We start from the raw sequence: 20,286 nt of genomic DNA, 5'->3' as shown, positions 1-20,286 counted from the left end.
TAGTACTGTTCCCTTATTGGTTTTTTTTTCTCTCATATATTTAGAATTTTGTTTGGGGGGGGGGGTAAAAAAGAAACACAAGGTAACAGACCACCTACACCCCACAAGACAGGAGGAAGACACAAGGGAACCTGCAAAAGGCACCAATATGGACCTGTAAGCAGAGAAAGGCAAGGTGTAATATAGAACCAATGGAAAAGATGGGGAAAAACCCTTCCGTAGAAGAGGAGCAAGATAGCGCCAATGGCAGCAATCCGAAAATAAGTTAGGAAAGAAGTGGCCCCCACCACCCCCTAAGGAGTACAAGAACATGTCCTTATTTGGTGAGAAGAAGGAGGAAAATATAGCAAATACTTACACCTAAAAGTTCAAAAGAGCAAATGTCAAAACCAATCTCTAACCAACAGGGACAATAGGCGATCCGTCTAGGGGCAAACTAACGAAGAGGCAAACGTTGTCTGAAAGCACAACAAAGAGAGAAGCACCATACGTGGTATAAAAAGACCAAAATAAGGGGAGGTGACCCATCATTGGGGATGGTCAAATGATAAGTAGGGCTCATGGCCATACCTCAGAAGTAGAACTGTTTCTCTGCGTGGTGACAGACCGCCGAAATAAAAGGGCGCGGAGCACCATCCGTACAAGTGCAAAAAACTCAACAAGGATTAAGGCTTCTGCTAAGAAAAGGCGTATACTCTCGAGCTAACCAGAAACCAGAGGGCTACAATAAGTGCAAGAAACACATAACAGTAAAGGGTGGGTACGAAACCTGACCCACACCTGGTAGGAACTTGGCAAATCAAAAGAGACTTGCAACGGAGTAGGCCAGTGGATCCAGAAGAAGACGGTACATAAGTCCCCACCATGAAAATCCCGAAAACGGCACAAGGCAGAATCTGCATGCGCAACAAAAAGAGACTTGCCATTAAATGGCGTATCAAGGAGAGCATCCAGCACAGGAGCACAAAAAATGAGAAAGTGTCAACCAAGCCTTTCAGCATATGGCAACAGGCACAGCCATGAGCCAACTAACGGAATCGGTAGTATCCATACGAGTGCGAACCGTGATCCGAGCAGCCTGCTGACCATCTCAGATCAAAGGCATGAGGGCAGTACAAGAATCCTCAGGAAGAGACAACAATAAATGCTCCACGGAGTCCCAGAGAGCATGGGAGAAGCGCGCCAACACATAGGAGGTGTTAGTGGAGCATAGGGCGGCAAGGGAGGAGGCAAACCTACTTCTGCCAGCAGCGTCCAGCTGTCTGGCCTCTCGGTGTGGCGGGGCAGGAGGAATCTGCACCACGTCAAGAATCCAGAAGCAGTTTGCACCAGAAAGCTTTGAGGAGTAGGGTGGTGGTGAATGCGTAAGGAATCCGCCTGTGCCAGCAGCTGCCTGTGGGATATAGAGCGGTCCACAGAAGGACCAGAGACAGGCTGGTTCCAGACACAGAGAAGGATGCCAAAGAGCCTCGCAATAAAGCAGAAGGGGTTAAGTGGAAGACTGATCCGGATGAAAAATCCAATAACAGGTCTGTAGATAACTTCACTATTGGAAGTTGCAAGGTCAAAACAGCAGCCACCCGCCTTAACATGTCTGCGAAGGCAGTACTGGCTTCAATTGCCAATCCAGGGGACGAGAATAGGCTGGACGCCGGCGAGGAGTCCAGGCAACTTGCAGTGGCTAAGTCGAGCATCCAATCAGAGGAAGAGGACCTGTAAAAGGGGGAGCGAGGATGTGCAGAAGGCTCAGAAGGTGGATCTGAGACCAGGAACCACATCCAATTCGAATGGCGGCGTCTGACTCCAGGGACATCAGAATAGGAGTAACGAGCGGAGTCGAGTGGGCCAACAGCGCCGTCGATGCACCAGAATCAGGTGGAGGAGACAGAGGTCGCAAGAGACTGTGCACCAGCGCTGATCCAACTCGGGAGTCTCAACGGGCACCGAGGTTGAAACCGCCGCCAAAGACACCATCAGAGCACTCGCCACCTCCTGAGGGTCCAAAGGCACTCCAGAGGGAGGGGAGGACCCAAAAATGGAATGCAGGGATGATTAGTAGTCCCGTATTTGGGCCAGAATCACCCCAGCGCCGGGATATGTTGGAAGGGAAGAGGTCGACTCAAGCGCAGACTCCATGGAAGGAGAGCACGGGGCGGTGATGCTGAAGGGTGTGACGGCATCTGGGAAAACTTACTTGGAGATGCCGATAAACCACCGGACGTCGACAGAACCATACGAGAACAACTTCTGGAACGCTCCCAGGATCCCAGAAGAAGACAGACTCCAACACCGCCGGGAAGACGACTTGTCTGCCCGTTCCGCCAGGAGCTTTATTCAAAGCTCCCTCAAGGATTTGGGCTTCAGTTAATGGCAGGCATCACAGTCGTCGGCGTTGTGATGAGAACCCAGACACCACAAAAACACCAAATGGGGAGCTGTGACCACATTTGCCAGGTACAGGACCCACGGGGTTTAAATCCAGAAGGCATATTCACTACTCTGTAAAAGTGTAAGAAAAAATACACCCCAAAAAAAATCGGGAGAAAGGCCAAAAGGGCCCGAGGTACCGCTACACCGGATCCGTGTTGCACGGAAAAGAAGAAAATTGACGTCAGTGCGTCGGAGGAGGAAATATATAGACTCCGCTGACGTCCGGTCCAGGGACGACGTTGCTGCGGAGTCGCTTGACACCTTCTACTGACACAGAGGTAACATGTTACCTGGCTTCATTACCAAACTCCCTGGAGAGGGGTGTGTACCAAGATTTGATGGGTCTGTTGGAGCGCGTCCATATTTCCTTGTTGCATGTGATGGTACTGCTCATTTAGACTGGTGTTTAACCCAAGCCTGGGTAACCATATCAATCATAGCATCATGAAATGGTAGCATTCCCTCCGCAGGTAGTTTTCCCAAAAGGATTTCAATGAAGGTGGTTTTTTTTTGGTTCGCCTGAGAGCATGGGTGCTGCCAGGCTTTCAGTAGTATTTTTGATCAGCGCACAAAACTACTTGCTCTGCTTGTGCTGAACCCTTTGTGGTAGTTTACTCCACGCTTCTTAGGTCCTATAACAGCAACTGGGAATTGATATTAAGAGGGGGCAGAAGATTGCTAACCCAATTTTGTCTTCAGTGTATTGCGCTTTTTGGGGCATCTCTGTGACATATGAATGACAACCAAACAGGTCTTCCATCTGCTGAACAGCAGCCTTTCTGGAGAGAGGTTGCACATTAGGGCATTGCAAATCTTGTCCATAACCCAATGAATTAGGATTAGCTGTGTTTTAGATTCGCTTTACCCTTTGTTTCAGTTCCAGTGCTGAACTCAATGCAGCCGACACAGATGTTGCTAAAGAAGGCTTCCTAGGAACCAGATTAATCTACTTTGAAAGTGGCACAGTGGTTGGTTTCAAATGGTGGCTCAGCCAAGGATGGAGTAGGAAGAAACAGACCAGAGGTGTCGCTGCCAATCTGGAACTGAGTGAAGTAAAGGCCTCAGGCACTGAGATGACTAGAGAAAGATTATCAGAGTGTATCAGATAAGGACAGCACAGCTTCCTAACATGCTGACCTCTTATAAAGAGGAAGTCACATTTAGGAACTTGATAGTAGGCCATGGCTCTAGCATAGAAACTGAATCAGTTGAAGAAGTGGCCCGAACCTTTGATTATTTTTTATTTTTCAAAAAATCCTTATTAAAGTTTTGCATTATCAACAGCAGCTGTCAAATCACAGTAAATGGTTGTTCAAATACAGATTCCAGATGTGCTGCAAATGTGTGAATAGCAATACGTAGTACAGGAGTATCATGGCATTTTCTTTCAAACCTAAATATGAACGACTGTGAGCCTATAACCTAATTCCACTTATGTCAGTAAAGAGAAAATGTAGACACACTATAGAGTCACTGAAGTACTCCCCGGTGGGAGGCGAGTGGGGGATGTTGCTGGCAGGGGGAGGGCCAGGGCCATCCATTTCAATGCCGGAAGCAACATCATGGCCTGCTCCCATTATTGATCTTCACCCGTCTCCCCAACAGGGGTGCAGACTAAGTTTGCTGTGGCATAGTGGGAGATTTAAAAATGCTTTTGCCAGGCAGGAGCTCAAACAGGTTTTCCTGCCTGCGCTGTTGCTGGAAGTAAAAAACACTGTGTCCTGGGGGTGGGCTCTCCCCACATAGCTTAGTGAGTCGGGCCCAAGGAATATGCTCCCCGGGGTGAATAATGGCTCAGAGAAGGAAGCCACGTGGCCCCTTTCCCCTTTCAGAAAATTAGCACCTCTAGGGGATGGAGTCCCCAGGGCCTTTTCACGGCTCAGGGAGGAAGGGGTGTACGCTCCCCTCCCTTTTTGAGAATTTTCAGACCCAGGGATGGGCTCCCCATGGCCTACAATGGCTCAGAAAGGGTGGCCGTGTGCACAGCTAACTATAAGTTGTACCACTGCCATGCACGGCTTATGACCTCACTCATGACATATTGTATGACATTTATGTAATCATTGGTGACATCACTGGTGACCCCATCCAATGAGTGTGCTGGTTTGTTTTATAGTTTACATAGTGATGGTTAGCTACCTAATTTTATGCAGCCTGAGGGTAGGTACTGGGTGAAACTATTCACAGCACGTTATAAACCTTTGTGTTAATGAGTAAATGTGTGCAGATGATAGTTGGCCACTTGCGTCCAGTATATTCCACACAGGTTTTTTGGTTCTGCAGAAGATGTCTCCAACAGGGGAAAGATTCTATGTTGTAGATAATAAGCATTGAGTTATTAGACAGAATCATCTCAGCATAACTATTAGAACGTAACATAGTAGACTGCATACACCAAGTACTAACCTAAGTACTACTTTTTTTTATGTTTAGAAAATGGTGTATCTGTAAAGTTTTCAGCACAATATGAAGGCTGCTGGTAGTATGAATTTTAGCACCCTCACACCTTGAGTTATTTGAAGCGAATAGGGCCTCTTCTGACAAGTTTTCCCGAGAGTGTACACTGTTTTTAGCAGTGCTTTTCAATACTCTTTGGTGTGTTAACCATGAGCGTTTCACAGTCTTCACACAGTGCGGTACAGAGTAAACTCACTCCAAAGAGTAAACACAGTTTACAGTAACCACTTTTCTACTTCTATGAACTTCATTTCTCAGTGTAGGTTTCGTAGATGTGAAGCGTCTGATACAGATAAAAGCTGTCCATAGTAGGGCATTCATTTTGAGATGTTGAGGGTCTTGAGGAACTTGGCTTTCACTGAACAGTTGTGGACATGTATAACACAGTGTGCAATAAGGGTTCCCGATATATCCGTTGTTGATTATTAATATGAACTACACTACCTGTAAAGTGTATGGTATATGGTCAATCTTACACATAATCCATACGTGCTACACCCAAGGGAGTTGTATCTATGATGGCATTGATGATGGTTCATATTATTCCGAGCCATTTTCTTCTTACTTTAGGGCGCCTAATGCCATACTAGTTTGCAAAGCAATATGTGCAAAAGAAGCTTGGATGATGTTATCAGTGTTGTCATAGAACATGTCATAAGTAATGCATGTGGGTACATAAGCAGTGCATGGGGGCACAAATTATAGTTAGCTCTGCTAACAATAACTGGTGAATTTCTATGTGTGTGTTTTGTTTTTTTTAAAGTTCAAAACGTTAACGAGGTCTCTGACATTCACCTAACTATAACGTTACTTTAACCTTTGTTTTTTTCAGTGAAAATATGTGTGTGTATATATATATATATATATATATATATATATATATATATATATTTTTTTTTTTTTTATATATATATATATATATCTCAATCAGACATCCTGGAGTAAAATCTTGCTTTGTAAAGCCCTGCATGTTTCTACAACATTTTGAAAAGGTGAACGCGTTATAATGCCTGAAGGCACAACCTGTATTATAAACTCTGACATTGCCTTTAAAGAGGATGTGAGTTAGTAACACATCTATCAACCACTCACGAACAAGAGTCCAGCTAATCCACAAGATAATAAATTAGGTTACCTGCATCCAGAATGCCCTGAGCGAGGATTGCCCCAAATTTGGCCATTACATCATCATGCTTATCGTTGATAACCTTGGAATACAGTTGCCGGAACTGGACAACCTGAGAGGAGAGAATAAAAATGAAGCTTAGTTTGAGATCATTTCAGCCATAAGACAATGCGTGATGTAACACGACCATGCTTCTTGAGCACCGCATACCATGGAAGCCTCAAGCTGGATCTTTAAACAATGGTCCCTCCCTCCTTCCTGACTATTGGTTGTGGGCAGTGCGGCTCCCCGCACGATGCATGACTCAAGAAGCAAAGCTATCCATCATTTATACAGAGATTGTTCTAATTGCTACCAAAAGAGCTAGATCACCTGGAGAATTGCTTACAATATGGGAACAAAGCCAAGACGTCGTACAATTTATTGTTATTAATCAACTACCTCTACTAAAGCTGCGCACGTGACGTATAAAAGGTTACCTATCGATCTATGGATCGACCGACTTAAGATTCACTGAGTTCGCCTGAATATCATCATCCCCGAGCTTACCCTAAATAAAAACCTTAAACAGTGTTCTAGGCGGGTCTTTGAGCACCGGGAAAAGAAAAAAAAAAACTAGCTATTCCATTTGAAAGTATTTAAGGTTTTCGTTTAAGTGGCACTGCCTCGAGCAGTGGTACCTTATAAAGAACAATAACCGAGACATGTAGACAGTGGACCACATTGGTGATGGGAAAGAGGTGGGAGGTTAGTGAGTTATTCTAGGGTTGACGAGCTGGTTAATGTAAGTTCTCTTCAGCTTCTTCAGGAACCAGACTTTACTAAAAAAGGGTTTACTCTGAACCTTTGACAGAAATAAGTATCAGACGAACGTGAAAGAGAAAACAAAAATGATATTTTTAAACACGATATTTTTGTGGTCAAGAAAGAATGTGAAGTTTGACTTAGTTCATCAGCAGGAGCCAGTCCTGGCAGGCCAGAGACACTCGGGCATCACAGATGAGGCTTGAACATGTGGGTGTAAAGTAGGATTCTTGTTAAGGGCGGAGCCGAGGGAGTGTGCACACAGGGCCATAAGGCGGGGTACACAAAAGGTTTGCAGAATTGGCATCTTCCAGCACAAAATCCGACGTACCGGGTCACTCCTTGTCAGGGACATCTTCGGGGTATAAGGGCCCCGGGGCCAAACATATTTTAGCGGCCCCTGTTCGGAACAGTTTTGACCTTATGATTCAATTTCGACTTTCATGTCCTCTTTGGCCAGGTCACTGAGACACTCTCCAAGTTGTACATGTGTTTAAATCTAATGTTCAGGGATAGCGACGTGTTTTTAATATTGTAATACAGCAGGAACTCAAGAATATTGACAATACTGCAAATAATCTCTGTAACACCCTCACATTTCTCATAAGTGAGGTCCTGTTTTGATCTAAAAAAACATTTTTGTGTTGCACGAAACAAAAAATTTTCTGCAAAATGTCTGTCCAAGACTCGCACGTTGAAAATAAATTAAAAGGAAAACGGTGATACAATTCTTTTATGGACAAACCGAGGTCACCAGGGCAAGAGACTCTGCAGGGCAGAGCTGGCTCTATCAGGGGAGCCCTGGGAAGCTGGGGCCCGGTGCCAGGGCCCACTTTGCCCAGGCATTAAACGCCTCTGCCCCTCGAGCAGGGCCGGGGTTTATCGTTTCACATGACCATGCATCCTGGAGGCATGGCGGCCTGTGTGCGGCCCGAACAATGCGTCGCCACGGGCAGCATCATGCGGGATTTATAGGGTAATTACATCTGCGGGGAAACAGACCCACAGCAGCTCTGCTAATGCTCAGGCTGGCGCCTGAGGTCTGAGCCCGACTGATGCCCGGACACGGACCTGGAAGGAGCAGGGTGAGTGCTGGGTAGAGAGGAAGTGGGGGGAGGATGGTGCCCCCCCAGCTGCTGTCAGTGTCCTCCTGGAACACGAGACCAGCAGCGCTCTCAGTAACACTGACGTCTCGGCGAGCGGTCTGCTGACGATCACACGTGTCTACTAACATTATACAGAGCTGGGAGTGGGCGCAGGCTTACTGTAAGTGCAGGGACCAGCATCCCAGCCTAACCCCTCACAACTGGAAGCTGAGCTTCAAGGAAAGCCCTGCCGGGAAGGTGGGTGTAGGGGACGCAAACCGTATATATCCAGTGGCTAAAATGTACGATGTGAAACCAGGGAACCTGTAATTAATCTTGGCTTCCCTGCTTTACCAAACAAGTCTGATCCCAGGCAATTGTTTAATTTCACGTTCCTTCCATTTTAGGGTGAAGCGCAAAGCGCTCCGTCCCTGGTGTACTTTCTCTGTGGGCTTTTAACCACGCCCATCAGTTTGGTTGGTTCGTGGTTCAAATTCGCTTGATTTCATTAGTGAAAGACATTCATTTTCTGGTGTTTAGCCCTCCTCGAGCGCACCAGCCAACTACTGAAAACATATGAGGGTCCATGTTTTCGGTATGGCTTCTGGACTACTTTTTCTCTTTATTTTGTAGGCAGCGCGATGATGTTGCTGGGCAGGTATGAAGCGCTTTGCATGACAGTGACCCTGTTACATGGATAATTGCACTTTTGCAGGCAAACTTCTGTTCCCTTTTGTGTGTCTGCTTCGCACTCATGGCGGCTCGCCTATGGGAAACTGTTTTACTTTTCATTTTCACTTTATGTGGCAAGAAAAGTCCGGTTAGGAGTTTACAATGCTAATAGCGCTAACTTAACGCGAGACCCGTTCCATTGCAAATGCTTATTGTTCATTATCAGGTATAAAAGGACGTCTAAACATGACATGTGGATGTGCATCGTACACAACCTTCTCCTGTGTTTGATTTAATAAACTAGGTTTTTCACGCACAACAGGAACCCAGCCCAGAGTGCACTAAACAAAACAACAAGTGACCTGCATCTGACTTAACTACTATCATTGTTGTCAGGGTGGGGGGGGGGGGGGTCCAATGAATGTTTGTAAATTTGGGTTTTAAAACTATTGCTTAAAAAAAAAAAAAAAAAAAACTTCTCACTGCACTGAGATAATGTGTTGTACTAAGGTGAAGTTCTGTTATTGAAGTGTACTTTTTGTTGAATTTTGAAGAGACCTTATCGTATTTGTACACTTTTGCTGAAAGATGTCTTTGAAAACCATGGCTGGACTGGCAAACCGGGCAAACCCCCAGGAGGCTGCAGTCCCAGGAGGCCGGTTTTGACACTCGAAGGCAGGTTTCGGGCTAGAGGAGTAGTGGTGCCCATTTCGCGATCCCGGCGGCAATCTGAAAGTGTTGCCCGTTTTGATTTCTTTGGAGCTGGTTCTAGAGCTCATTGGCACGTCTGCTCATGGGGGCGGAATTGTTTTTTTTGCCAGGGCTGTTTTAAGTTCTCAGTCCGGCCCTGTTGAAAACAAAGGCGCATCTAAAGTTAGACAGTGCACGATAACCTAGTTACTCCCTTTCTTTAACTTCAATTAACCTTCAAATAAAGGCTTGCCTCTTTATTTACCTTCATTCGCAATGTTGGTGCAGAGTCGAGCGAACAGCTGCCCACTGCCGCTCTGGACCGGGGAGGGGGCCACATGTGAAGGTCAGGAGGGCCACATGCGACCCCCGGTCCGTACTTTGAGAATCACTGTCATACATGAATTAAAGACCCACAGAGAGCTGCCCAACACCCCTGAGGCATCACTTCCAGAGTACTTACGTAGGCACTAGTAACCGATCAACAAATGAAGCCTGGCACAACTACAGTTAACCACAGAGAGCTGTGCAATACAGATGGGATCATCATTTCTGGGGAACAGACCTAAACGCGGCAACTAAACGACAAATTACGTCTGACAGAACTATCAGGATCACAACAACCATTGGTAGAGCACTGTTTACCTGCCACAGCCCTGCTGTCAAACAAGCATGGACCTTTGAGTGCAGTGATGATTCATGAGAGGAATGGCACTTGGAATACCACACGATGTGTAGTCCGAGACACTGAAACATAACTGGGCGACTGCAGAGCGAAGAGATCCAGGGATGTGCTGATTGATTGCTCACACTGGGGCACCAAGAAGCCTGAAAGGGCAGAACCCAGTATTTCTTGGGCTTCAGAAGAATCGGGTTCAGGAGAAGAGACTGATTTCCAAAAAGAGGATTCCAATGCGAAGATTGACACTAATCCCAGGAACACTGCCCACAATGAGAGGGAGAAATCTTCCTCTTCCACATGGAATTTCCTTTTATGGTAATCTGCCACTTGATGGAGAATTGCATGATTTGTGTTAGCTGGTTGAGAGTGTTTCAAGGCATGTGGCTCCAAAGATGGGTCATTTGAGAGTCTCACTCGTAATCTTGCCAGGGGTTGTCCTCACCAACAGTAGGCACAGGCTCGCCATATGGATCTGACTGATATTCAGTGAGCGTCTGGTCTGAAACTGTGTGAACAGACTGATCTGGGAAAGGTGCAGGTGACGGCAGTGGTGCAGTGTGGATTTTCTATGCTTTTTCATTGGAATTGGGAAAGCCTTGAGAAGATTGTTGTGTGAAGCTGGGGTCCTTAGAGGACACATTCTAGACACTGCTCCACACGGGTCCTTGTACTATTGAAGGCCCCCAACCACTGTCATTTGAGGAAGTCCCTTGAACTTCCTCAAAGCCCTGTCGGGATGGTGGCTCAGGAGAGCCTTGGCGATGCTGTCTGCAATGCATGCATGAGCGATCACTTTGGTGTAGCACAGTTTTCTTGCACCAAACAGGTTTACAAGCAGAACCGGCGTACTCATGGTGGTCCCTCAGGAGTCTGAGGTTACAGATGCAATGCTACTCTGACAATAGTACCTTACTATTGTACTTGAAAGATTTAAATGCCCTGCCCTCCATACATGTGTAATTCTCATATGGCCTGGTCACTTGCTTCTTGATCCAAGTTGGCACCAAATCTCACAATGATCGCATGGGTTCTTCTGAAGCAGTTGACAGTAGCACGACGATCTTGTGTAGGAGTTAGGATTCCAGTGTCTTGATGTCAAATTCAGCTTCCTTGGCACAAAGGTCTTAGAGCACTCAAAGGTAAATCTATGGTGGATCCTCTGCATTGAGGATTTTGGAGAAAAACTACTTTAAATGTCTGCACCCAACAAAGGATGGAAGGAGTGTGCACAGCATTTGACCTACTGCAATACATGATGCAAACATGATTACTCATCTAAAGAACATTTAGTCAAGAGAATAGCTAAAATATGGCTGTTTATTGATCATCACAAACTTAATTCACCACTTGATGATATTCAAATCAGTTCTCAGGCTTAAACAAATTGTGTATAATCTGCCCTGAGGAAGTGACAATAGATTGATTTACCGCATGGAACGTGCTGGCAATTTCCAGACTTCCAAATCATTTAAAAATTTGGAAAATAATATAACATAGCCTTATAGCAGTAGCAGGCTGAACAGCTACTTAAGACCCACTCCAGCGTTATATGCCGGAATGTCATAATAACAAAACAAGACCCCCCCCCCCCCCCCCCCCTCCTTCCAAAAGCTCTTGCTGTGAAAGGAGGCTGAAGTCAACCCCTGGTTCACCCTTGGCTCGGCCAACCTGCTCTTCCTTGCATGGCAGAGCCAGGGAGGCCCGGAAGCGGAGCAGCTTTCCACCTGTCCCTACTTCTCAGCCCCCAGTGACACTGAGGTACAGGAGGCGAGGGGGAGGCTCCTGTGTGCCCTGGGCAGCAGCCTTGCCTCTCTCGCCTGTCCAAACTACAAATCCTGGAGGGGAGGGGGAAACCGGTGAAAATGTTGTGGATTACGTCATTGTTATGTTGACTAGTATTTATAGGCAGCTGCTGCTCAGTTTTCTTCAATGGAACTCCCAAAATTCCAATGTTCTAATAACAATAATCACAGGCTGAAGAAGATCATTACATCAATCATCCTCTTGTTTGGTGGTACTGGCTGGCAAGATGGAAGCCGATGTTATCAACGTTAAGGACTTCCCAACTGAATGGACCATTGTAAATCACAGAATAGTTATGTCTCACTATTATTTCCTGGGCATCCATTTGACCCCATCCTGCACTGAGGTGTTCCTTAGACTTCTGAAAAGAAACCTCCTCATTAAATGCTTCCTCAGGAACCAACATGGAAATGGCTGCAGCGCTACTCGGTATAGACTCAGTCGGAGCTCTGGCTTCTGCACTCTGGCAATACAGACCTGCTAAGGACTCCTAAAGAGGTCTCATAAGGAGTCCGTCTGTCATGACTGTTCTGTTAAACGCATTTATAAACTGCACTGCTCTCCGTGGCTTCTTGGTGCTCGAGTGGGACACAAAGTGTAATCGGAGAAAACAGCTTAGGCAGTGAAACATGGAAAGGAAAGCCAAGGGTTTGGGTTATTCCATAATTTCAGCTTCTGAGCACTACAGAGGTCCAGGGGAAGTGAGTAGTAGAACCTGGCAGCTACTATGTAAAAAGCTCTCCCACTGGTGCTCATCATTCTGAACAAATGGATTTACAGACCTGGGCAAGTGCCAGAGAACATACCACCCAGTGGTGATCAAACTGGGACCATTTTCAAATACAACTGCATGAATACTTTACTTTATTTGTTTTACTAACAGACAGTGTTGTGAATTAAATTTGGCGGATACAAGATCAGTCTTGCAGGTGCGCTTGCAACTACTTCTTAGGAGCAGCCACAGAGGTAGATGCTGTTACCTTAACATGATTATTGAATTAGGGCACTTGCGACTACACTATGGAGATGGGGTTTCATTGTAGGTAGATTCACCTTTACCACTTTAAGGGGTAAAACAGAAGTGCTGGACAACTTAGCCACCTGAGTTTCTAGAGCCATCCAACTACCAATTTCAAACCCAAGATTTTCATTTTTAATTTTTTTTTTTTATAACTTCGGGAGGGGAAACGCTCATCTGTATACAGGCTATATCAGATCCCAGAAGAGAGGAAACCTTCGTCCTGTAATATGAGGGATTTCTCAACTTCCCTAAATATCAAATTATGAACCTTTGTTTGGACTTCTATTATTTTAATGTGTCAGGAGTAGATCTATTTTCTTGCTCCTTTAATTACTCACAACTTTCTGAAAACACTTTTTCTGAATCCACTTCTACCAACCTTTCCGGAACAATAGGTCTTGGTGCCCTTGGTGGAATGGCTGGAAGGGAACGATGATGTCTTGTAAAAGAAAACAGTGTACAGCATCTAACACCTTTTCATATCCTCTGCAATGTTCGTAGACGATTGATATGCTCTCTATCGCCATACTTCTCAGTAAGTGAGATATTAACTGTCTAGCATGTACTGGGGTCTTTCTAAGCACTGCCCCAGGTGACTTTTGTCCGTCTTTCCTATCAGACACCAATAACTGTGTTGACAAAAAGGCCTATTGTCTACTTACAGTGGGGTTGGAGTCCGCCTACTGTTTACCATTGGTTGAATTTGTTGCTCCCATTTGTCTGCTTTTTGTTCATCAACTTGGGTGGGATATTTGTCTTTTTGTGTTGGTCCCTCCCTTGGAGTACAGATACACTACTTGTGACCTTCAATGCTCACTTTTCAGGCACTACTTTTTTCTTTCTGGTTAAGCACACTACGAGTACATGTCTTTTCCAGCTCTCTCATGTACTGCTCTTCCTCCCCTCCAGTGTGTACTCTGGTGCGCGCTCTCACCAGTTTTGCACCCAACCCTCTGTATCGCTTCCCCCACAAGCACCCTCTGTATTGCTTCCCCCACAAGCACCCTCTGTATTGCTTCCCCCACCTGCACCCTCTGTATTGCTTCCCCCACCTGCACCCTCTGTATTGCTTCCCCCACCTGCACCCTCTGTATTGCTTCCCCCACCTGCACCCTCTGTATTGCTCCCCCCACCTGCACCCTCTGTATTGCTCCCCCCACCTGCACCCTCTGTATTGCTCCCCCCACCTGCACCCTCTGTATTGCTCCCCCCACCTGCACCCTCTGTATTGCTCCCCCCCACCTGCACCCTCTGTATTGCTCCCCCCACCTGCACCCTCTGTATTGCTTCCACCACCTGCACCCTCTGTATTGCTTCTCCCACCTGCACCCTCTGTACTGCTCCCCCCACCTGCACCCTCTGTACTGCTTCCCCCACCTGCACCCTCTGTACTGCTTCCCCCACCTGCACCCTCTGTACTGCTTCCCCCACCTGCACCCTCTGTACTGCTTCCCCCACCTGCACCCTCTGTACTGCTTCCCCCACCTGCACCCTCTGTATTGCTTCCCCCACCTGCACCCTCTGTATTGCTTCCCCCACCTGCACCCTCTGTATTGCTTCCCCCACCTGCACTCTTTGTATTGCTTCCACACCCTCTGCCTCCGAGCTGATTCTGCCCTGTGTTGTGTTGTTTCTTTCCCAATCTGCACCCTCTGTGTTCCTTACACCTCCACCAGCACCTTTTTTGTTGTTTCTCCCAACCTGAGCATTAAATAAATGCTTCTTCAATTTTTTTTATTTTCCAATCCAACTCTGGTGGTTAATAAAAAGGGAAAAAAAAAAAAGAGGCTGGGTTATTTTTTAGGTGCATGCATGCGTGTTCTGTGCGCCTACAAAATGAGGCAGTCTGACACATCATAGCACCTGTACAGCAGAGCTTAAAAATATTTACTAAGCCAATAGGTCTCAAATTGGGACTTATTTTCTTTGCCAATACTAGTTTAATTTAAAGCAGGATTTCAAATCCAAAATATTTGATTCAGCTTTAGTTTCCAGTTGGTAACGCTCTTTCTGGTGAGGAACACAGATTTCTCACCTTAGAATACTCCCAAGGTGTCACATTGGATCTGGAAACTTTCTCCACCACGTGCCTGCGTTGCTAGGTGGAGTCGTGCAGTTCCAAACCACCCTGAAGTGCTGGAATAGAGCCACCCAGAAGTCCGTCAACGATTCCCACCTTGATCAAACTCCGCTGTCTTAGGCAAGTGACCGCGCTCTTGGGCCTCCGTTTGCTCTCCAAAGTGTGCTTTGCAAGACAATGCATTCATTTATGTTCAGTCCCTGTGAAGCTCCAAACTGCATCAAAGTGAATGACTCCCTTAAAGCACGAACCTCCCATTACAATGCACAGATGAGAGGGTGAAGTGAGGTTTCATGGTCAACTAGAAATTCAACTGAATTCACACCATTTGGTCCAATCTCTTCTTGGTACATGCCAATATACATTTTCCATTCATCACTTCCATGCTTAAAGTTTATCCCTTGTCTCAATTTCCTTATCCTTCTGCATTATCCTTTAATGTATTTCATCGACAGTGTGTTATTGAAATTTTAAGCAAAAGAAGCTTTGATTAATTTATAGTGTATGGATGGAACTTGTCGTGTTATGTGAAATTCTGCAAATTCATTTTTATAAAGCAGAAGCTTGTTGAAGGTCTTTGTAATTGTCTTCCACTAGGTTTAACGGTTTGAGAAACTAAGCTGAAAAGATTTTGAGGTGGAAAACGCGGTACTTCTATGAAAAAGAAACACACTGACCCTTCTGTTGGGGAATGGAAGCGCTAGCGGTTGGTGCGAGATTTGTGCTCAGGGGTGTGTGGTTGCTCCCTCCTCTTTTGCTTGGGGTGTTCGGGTGGCTGTGAATGGCTCCATGCCTTGGTGGACCTACTCTTAAGACATAGGTCCGCAGAAGTTTGCAAACATGGCTTCTAAGATCAAGACCTTTCTCTGTGGCCAAGGTGACAGCAGTCTTCTCATTTCAGGCAGTTGACTGCCAAGAGACATCAGCCCAAATGGTGTCCTTCAGGAGTATTCACGTATTAGCTGTCAAAATGATTCAGGCTTCGAATGCCACATAAGGCGTGGGCAGCTCATGCAGCCTGAGAAATGCCCCCAGGACTTGCGACCGATTTCTAGGTATATCACATCATTTCAACAAAATGCCAGCCCCAGAAGGAGTTACGCCAACGCAGAAGAATTAAACGTTAGACTTGTGTGGGCGAATGCGCAGAGAAGAAAACAAACCAACTGTAAAGAAACAAACAAGCTAAGAGCAAAAAGGAGACCGATCTGCAACACATGCTCCCTTCATGCATCATACTGTACACAGATGCCCCCGGAGAAGTTCGCTCAGAGAGAAACCCCGAAAACACAATTAATATTAGAGTCAAGCACTTCAACTGTGAGCACTTCAGCCCTCTCTGGGCAGTGGAGAAAATAACCAGTAGAGGCAGGAGGGGTAAATGTGTTCCCCAAATGTAAACCCTGAACTTCAATCCTCGTCTAACTCACGTCACAGAACTTGCAATAGGTCAAGATGATGTAACAGCTTCAGGTTGACAGAAAGTAAAAACATTAGGTTCTTAGTTGTGAAAATTCAGATTTTCATATAGACTCCTTAGCAGTGTCACACCTCCAATTGTTGAACTTGTGGAAATGGAATAATGTGGCCCTTGAGCTTCTAGGCTTGCAAAGAAGACTGACTCAGCGCACGCAGGATGCTGTCGCTTGTTACTTTACCTACCTCGTAGATACTCTGGTGAACTTTCACTCGTTACACAGAATAAAACAGGCATGTCCCTCCTCAGATTGCACATAGAACTCAAGCACATCTATGGATAAACTTCACAGCTTGGAGACGTCAATCCTCAGACACTGGTGCCTTCAGCTCTGTCAATCTGATAGATTCAATAATTGGATAGATGGTGCAATGGCAAAGCCTAGGACTGGGACTGTGTATACAGTGAACACTGCAGAACCAAAGTGTACCTCTCCACTACCAGACCTGCTGACAAACAGGACAAGAATGATGTTCATTACATCAGACATTCTGGCATAATTTCACTCATTAAAGTATATGGAGTGCAGGGGGTGGGGAGGCAGGCCCTAAACAGGGAAATATTTGGAATTTTAGGAATAAAGAAACAAGGACAAGCTATGCAGAAGATCCATCATAAGCAAGATGGCAGAAAGAACTCAATGTAAGCTCGTCATAAGTCTACTTCTGGGTATTCAACTAAAAGTAAAATATATATATATATATTTTTTAAACTGGGAACAAGTTATGTTATGTGTGTTTGTAAACAACAATAGCACTCACGAGGGTTCTCTGGCGCTGAGCAGGTGTGTGCGCCTACGCCTGCCTAATGTGCGTTGGATACTTGGAGAGCCAGGTCTTCAGCTGCTTACACAATTAAAAAAGAGAAGAGGAGTCTCTGATGTGGAGTGGGAGTTCGTTCCGCACTTTAGGATGTAAGAGAACTCTCGGCCTCCTGATCTGGTTCTGTGTATGATGTGTGGGAGTAAGAGTTCTGCGGGGCTGAGGTGTCTAGTGCTTGGTGGAAGGAGACGAGACTGTTCAGGTAGCTGGGGCCTGAATTGTGTGGTGCCTTCAATGTATGTGTGAGGAGTTTGAATTGAGTGCATTTGTATATTGGGAGTCAGTGTAGTTTCCTGTGGTGGGAGCTATGTGTGGTAAATTGGGGATGAGTTTGACTGCTGAGATCTGGATGGTTTATACTATTTTTCCTGTTGAGGATTATTTCGAGGTTCCTGGTGTACGTTCTGGGCGTGGGTCCCAGTTCAGCCGGCCACCAGATGGAGTCCTATAGTGAGGTGTTCTTACTGAAGTTCATTACTTCTGTCTTGTCGGTGTTGAGCTTGAGACAGTTGACTTTCATCCAGTTAGCGACTTCCATTATGCAGGCCGTAAACGTTTTTTTTTTTTTTTAGGAGTCTTGTCAGAAGGGGATGTGTCTCGTCTACATAGGAAAGGATGTAGATGTTGTGTGTGTGGATGGCCAGAGGGAGGTGGGACAAGCCACAGATTAGTTTACAGGCTTTCAAGGAATAAGGTGCCAGGCTGACAGCTTGTGTTCTATCCATTAGGAGTGAGCAGATCAGGTGTAGAGAGGGATGATAATCTCATGCAGACGCCTGTTGAAGATGGGGTGTGAGACCATGCCAAATGCTGCAGATGGGTCCCGGAGAATGAGGACTGCCATGCCTCCTTGATCAAGGATCATGCGGATGTTGTGTGTGGCAGCAATGAGTGCTGTTTCTGTAATGTGGTTAGCCTGAATCTGGAGTGAGTGGCATTGAGAAGCTGGTAGTCCTGAGTCGTCTGTAGTTTCTTTAAGACTTTTGCTGGGTATAGTAGGAGGTCATGGGTCTGCAGTTGGAAAGCGTGGCTGGGTCAGGGAATGATGTCTTGAGATGCTTCATGATGCCTGGGAATGTGGTTGAGGCGACTGAGGCGTTGAGGATGGGTGTTAATACTTCAGTTAACAGTAGGAGTCCTTTGGTGAAGGGGTGATGGGGCAAGGGTCAAATAGAACCCCACAGTAGTGATGGCAGGCCACGCGGTCAGGGTTCAGTTGTGATGGTAACGGGGTGTGGTTGAGGGTCAAAGCTGCCGTATATGGAGGTAATTGTGTTACTGAATAATTCGGAGAGCTTGTCCAGGGGTCTTGTGAGGGAGTGATGTTGATGGAGGTGGCAGGAGGCAAGGTGAAATCTTTGATGACTAACAAAATCATTAGGAATGGATATAATCCAAACTTAAGTGCAATAATAACTTCAAAATCTGCTCTTATGGCACGATTCTTTATCAGAGATCTCATCTGGTGCAATCAATTTTCCTGCAGCATGCCAGACGCTCATAGTAAAGCACAAGGCTTGCCACTGACAAGGTGTCTTTGCAGACAAGAATTTGTTGTTTTAGAACTCTTTAAAAAACGACTTTACATTTATGTAAGGAAATGCCCCCTTGGCATGGTTACCCCCTGACTTTTTGCCTTTGCTGATGCTATGTTTTGAATTGAAAGTGTGCTGAGGCCTGCTAACTAGGCCCCAGCAGAAGTGTTCTTTCCCTAACCTGTACTTTTGATTCAACAATTGGCACACCCTGGCATCCAGGTAAGTCCCTTGTAACTGGTACCAAGGGCCCTGATGCCAGGGAAGGTCTCTAAGGGCTGCAGCATATCTTATGCCACCCTGGGGACCCCTCACTCAGCACAGACACACTGCTTACCAGCTTGTGTGTGCTGGTGAGAACAAAACGAGTAAGTCGACATGGCACTCCCCTCAGGGTGCCATGCCAACCTCACACTGCCTATGCAGTATAGATAAGTCACCCCTCTAGTAGGCCTTACAGCCCTAAGGCAGGGTGCACTATACCATAGGTGAGGGTACCAGTGCATGAGCATGGTACCCCTACAGTGTATAAACAAAACCTTAGACATTGTAAGTGCAGGGTAGCCATAAGAGTATATGGTCTGGGAGTCTGTCAAACACGGACTCCACAGCACCATAATGGCTACACTGAAAACTGGGAAGTTTGGTATCAAACTTCTCAGCACAATAAATGCACACTGATGCCAGTGTACATTTTATTGTGAAATACACCCCAGAGGGCACCTTAGAGGTGCCCCCTGAAACCTTAACCGACTATCTGTGTAGGCTGACTAGTTCCAGCAGCCTGCCACAACCGAGACATGTTGCTGGCCCCATGGGGAGAGTGCCTTTGTCACTCTAAGGCCAGTAACAAAGCCTGCACTGGGTGGAGATGCTAACACCTCCCCCAGGCAGGAGCTGTCACACCTGGCGGTGAGCCTCAAAGGCTCACCCCTTTGTGCCAGCACCGCAGGACACTCCAGCTAGTGGAGTTGCCCGCCCCCTCCGGCCACGGCCCCCACTTTTGGCGGCAAGGCCGGAGGAAATAATGAGAATAACAAGGAGGAGTCACTGGCCAGTCAGGACAGCCCCTAAGGTGTCCTGAGCTGAAGTGACTCTAACTTTTAGAAATCCTCCATCTTGCAGATGGAGGATTGCCCAATAGGATTAGGGATGTGACCCCCTCCCCTTGGGAGGAGGCACAAAGAGGGTGTACCCACCCTCAGGGCTAGTAGCCATTGGCTACTAACCCCCCAGACCTAAACACGCCCTTAAATTTAGTATTTAAGGGCTTCCCTGAACCTAAGAATTTAGATTCCTGCAACTTACCGAAGAAGAAGACTGCTGAGCTGAAAACCCCTGCAGAAGAAGAAAGAAGACACCAACTGCTTTGGCCCCAGTCCTACCGGCCTGTCTCCTGCCTTCTAAAGAACCCTGCTCCAGCGACGCTTTCTCCAGGACCAGCGACCTCTGAATCCTCAGAGGACTGCCCTACTTCCAAGAGACCAAGAAACTCCCGAGGACAGCGGCACTGCTCCAAAAGAACTGCAACTTTGTTTCAAGGAGCAGCTTTAAAGACCCCTGCAACTCCCCGCAAGAAGCGTGAGACTTGCAACACTGCACC

At 46.3% G+C, this 20,286-nt stretch overlaps 1 protein-coding gene across 1 annotated transcript in view; it reads right to left on the bottom strand.

The window, feature by feature from the left end:
* Positions 1–20,286, bottom strand: part of PSMD1 (proteasome 26S subunit, non-ATPase 1) — a 288,795-nt gene that overhangs the window by 44,724 nt on the left and 223,785 nt on the right. Inside the window, exon 19 of the mRNA XM_069212857.1 lies at positions 6,023–6,125. Within this exon, the coding sequence (XP_069068958.1) occupies positions 6,023–6,125 (103 nt within the window). The remainder of the gene's footprint in view (positions 1–6,022; positions 6,126–20,286) is intronic.

Source organism: Pleurodeles waltl, chromosome 11 (genome assembly GCF_031143425.1).
Source record: "Pleurodeles waltl isolate 20211129_DDA chromosome 11, aPleWal1.hap1.20221129, whole genome shotgun sequence".
NCBI classification, from domain to species: Eukaryota; Metazoa; Chordata; class Amphibia; order Caudata; family Salamandridae; genus Pleurodeles; species Pleurodeles waltl.
Note: the sequence above shows the minus strand (reverse complement) of the source record. Positions and strands in the feature narration are given on the sequence as shown.